This window comes from Calidris pugnax, unplaced genomic scaffold, assembly GCF_001431845.1.
Source record: "Calidris pugnax isolate Ruff unplaced genomic scaffold, ASM143184v1 scaffold183, whole genome shotgun sequence".
Taxonomy (NCBI): Eukaryota; Metazoa; Chordata; class Aves; order Charadriiformes; family Scolopacidae; genus Calidris; species Calidris pugnax.
This window is the reverse complement of record NW_015090930.1, coordinates 596,973-599,919: the sequence shown is the minus strand read 5'-3', so window position 1 is coordinate 599,919 and position 2,947 is coordinate 596,973. Positions and strand designations below refer to the sequence as shown.

At 43.2% G+C, this 2,947-nt stretch overlaps 1 protein-coding gene across 1 annotated transcript in view; it reads left to right on the top strand.

The window, feature by feature from the left end:
- SLC17A6 (solute carrier family 17 (vesicular glutamate transporter), member 6) overlaps positions 1-2,947 on the top strand; it is a 33,081-nt gene continuing 30,134 nt past the window's right edge. The window contains exon 1 of the mRNA XM_014951637.1: positions 1-295. Coding sequence (XP_014807123.1) covers positions 210-295 — 86 coding nt within the window. The 5' untranslated portion in view covers positions 1-209. The remainder of the gene's footprint in view (positions 296-2,947) is intronic.

Sequence of the window (2,947 nt, the reverse complement as noted above, 5' to 3'; positions counted from 1 at the left end):
CCCCGGCTCCGCACGCCGGCGCTCCCTCTCTCTCACACACACACACACACGCACACACGCTCTCCCTCGCTCTCCCCGTACCCGAAGGTGCACCCACAGCCATTGAATGAGGGGGAAAAGTTAAGAGATTCAAGCACTATGACCCAGCGTTGCTCGTAGCGGTGCCCGATCCAGAGCAGAGCGGAATCCAGCCAGCCATCCCTGCAGGAATGGAGTCGGTAAAACAAAGGATTTTGACCCCTGGCAAGGAGGGATTGAAGAATTTTGCTGGAAAATCGCTCGGTCAACTCTACAGGTAAGGTTGCGATCTCTTAATAGGGCTCTACTTCCCGGAAATATTTGGAAGGTTTTCTTAAGGGCCAGCGGCCGAAGGAGGTGGGATGCTCCGGGGAGGGCAGCGGTGGAGGGACTGGGAGCTCTTGAGATGCTGCTGATATAATCTGGATCCTGGAAACTAGTGCTGAAGCTGCTCAATATGGCACCCTCCTAACTTCTCTATCTGATTCGCAGCCGGTGTCAGTAAATATGTAGCCAAAGATTACCCCATCTTTCTCCCGCAAAAACAGGATCCCATCTTGAAATCATAATTAGGAGAGAGCAGCTCCTTGTAATTTTTTTCTCTGTTAATTTTGCGATGCATTCCTAGGATCTCTTCCCCTGCCTTTACCAACCATTAAAAAATAATAATAATAATCTTTCCTTGCTTCGATTAGTCTTGCCCCTTGTGTAATTTCGTCGTCAGAGGAAGATAAACATAGAGATGTATAAATAATTGATATCCCAACGATTTTTTTTTTTCTCCTGAAGCTGAAACATATAGAGGGATGTGTTTAATTATTTATCCGTCTGCCTTAAGAAGCATCCACTTGTCTTACAAGTAATACACAACTGCAATTGCTAACTCAAAGGCATCACCCAACAGTATGTTTCTGTGCGTACAGAACATTTCTACCGTCTTCGAGCCCTGTACACACAGATAAACAAGCCCAAATTCGCGCATACCTAAAAGAGTGTATGCACTAAAGTTGACACATCTTGCTCCATCCAATCTGGCGACTTTGGTGACCTCCAGGACGTTTGAAAATAGTCTGTGAAATTCCAATGTGTTTTCGATTGTCCCCTCTGCTAGAAATTACCCCCAAGTGTTTGTTGTTTTGTTTTATTTCTTTTTTTTTTTTTTTTTTCCCGAATTCAGATTAAAGGTAACTGCGGATTTATCTGTCATGGGTAGGTCACGTAAAAGTCTTTTTTCCATACCTATGCGGCAGTGTTGGGCACAGGCACAAGGCTGGTTCCACAGCATGAGTCACAACTTCTGCTGCCATTTTCAGGGAAGGGGACATATCAGTGAAATGATAAAGACAAAATTAAGATTTCAGTTTTAGTAGGAAGGGTACAATTTTGAAAAGCCAAAAAGCAAAACCAAAGCAATCAACAACGCAGTCAATATTCTAGTTTTTGTCATATTTTGATCATTTTCAGTGGTCAGAAAAAGAAAATAAATATTGATGATCCAGAATAACTGCTTAAAATATAATTAAGGAAAAAACCCTCTTTTTTTTTTGCCCTAAAAGATTCTGCAACATAAAAATAAAATGATCGTGTCTACATGATTCACATAGTAAATAATGGAGAAACGGTGTTTGTATTTTTCGGCAAAACTCCGTTTGAACTCCTCCTTGATTAGCAAATGCGCAAATTACTAATTGTTTTCAATGCTCGGGAGTGAAATATTTTGTTTCCGATTTTTTAGAATTAAAATAGTTTTCCTGCCCCTTACACATTGATTTCTGGTGTCTTCCCGAAGACAAGAAGCCCTTTCAGGGAGAAAACACTTCTACACAGTCCTTTATTCGCACGAACGACTTTTGAACGAATAACCACGGCGTTTTATTTTATTTACATCTTTAAAATATTTCTTAATGGTGTGGTCTTTACGCATGGAAATAATTCTCCCAGCAAAGAAAAAATTGAAAGAATTTCAATTCAGTAACTGTATTCTCTGTATTCTCTCTGAAACACGGAGAACCTTTTGAGCCTGATTCTGCTAATTGTTACTGCCCCATTAGCCGGATGAGTTAACCTCAAAGAGATGCTCCGAGAAGAATTTCTAGAGCAGGGGTGAGGGCAGCGGGCGGAGAGTCCCGAGTGTCGGGAAATGGTCAGAGATTCGCTCCTCAAGAGGATGGAGCTAGGATGGAGACGGTTTCCGTACCTCTTAAATATCTGAGTGACTGCAGAAGAACATGACAAGATTCAGCATGGGAAGCTTGTTCGATAAACCCGGTCTCGCTTCCTACCGACATCGCATTTTTGAAAGCTTTTCCAGCAAAGAAGAAATAGAACGGAACGGTCTAAGTCAGTTTTGGTGGGTGTCGGGGAGGGGGGCGTTGGGTGTTTTTCTCTTGATTCGAAATAGTTGCAAACAACCGTTTCCCGTCAGATTCCTGCACGTTGGTTTCGAGGAGCTAGGATCCTCATCTAGAAAGAAGGGAGCGGGGGTAATGAGACCCAGTTCAAAGCCCACCAGGGGAGGTTAAACCCGCTAGGAGATCGCAGCGCTCACACCCTGTAGCTGAGCAGATGCGATCTTTTGGAAAGACTTCTCCGGAGCTGCCAGTTCTTTAAAGACGGTCATGTTTTCTATCACTGCATGTGACAGCCATTTTGCAAATCTAAAATAAGTAGCAATATCGCCGCCCCCATCCTTTTTCTGTTCATATTTCTTTTGTTCCCAGACCTGAAGCGAGATACACACCCTGATCAACCCCCTGGGTGTTTCTAACACAGCAGGAAGGGAATAAAACCTTCTCCAAAAGACTGTTACGGTTTCCATCCTATGCCTCTTGGGCTACCCAACATGGCGCCTCTGCAGTGGTAGAGATGATGTCTTCTTAATGCGTCCTACATATTTAAGCAGAAGTCTTTAATGATAGATGAGCAATTC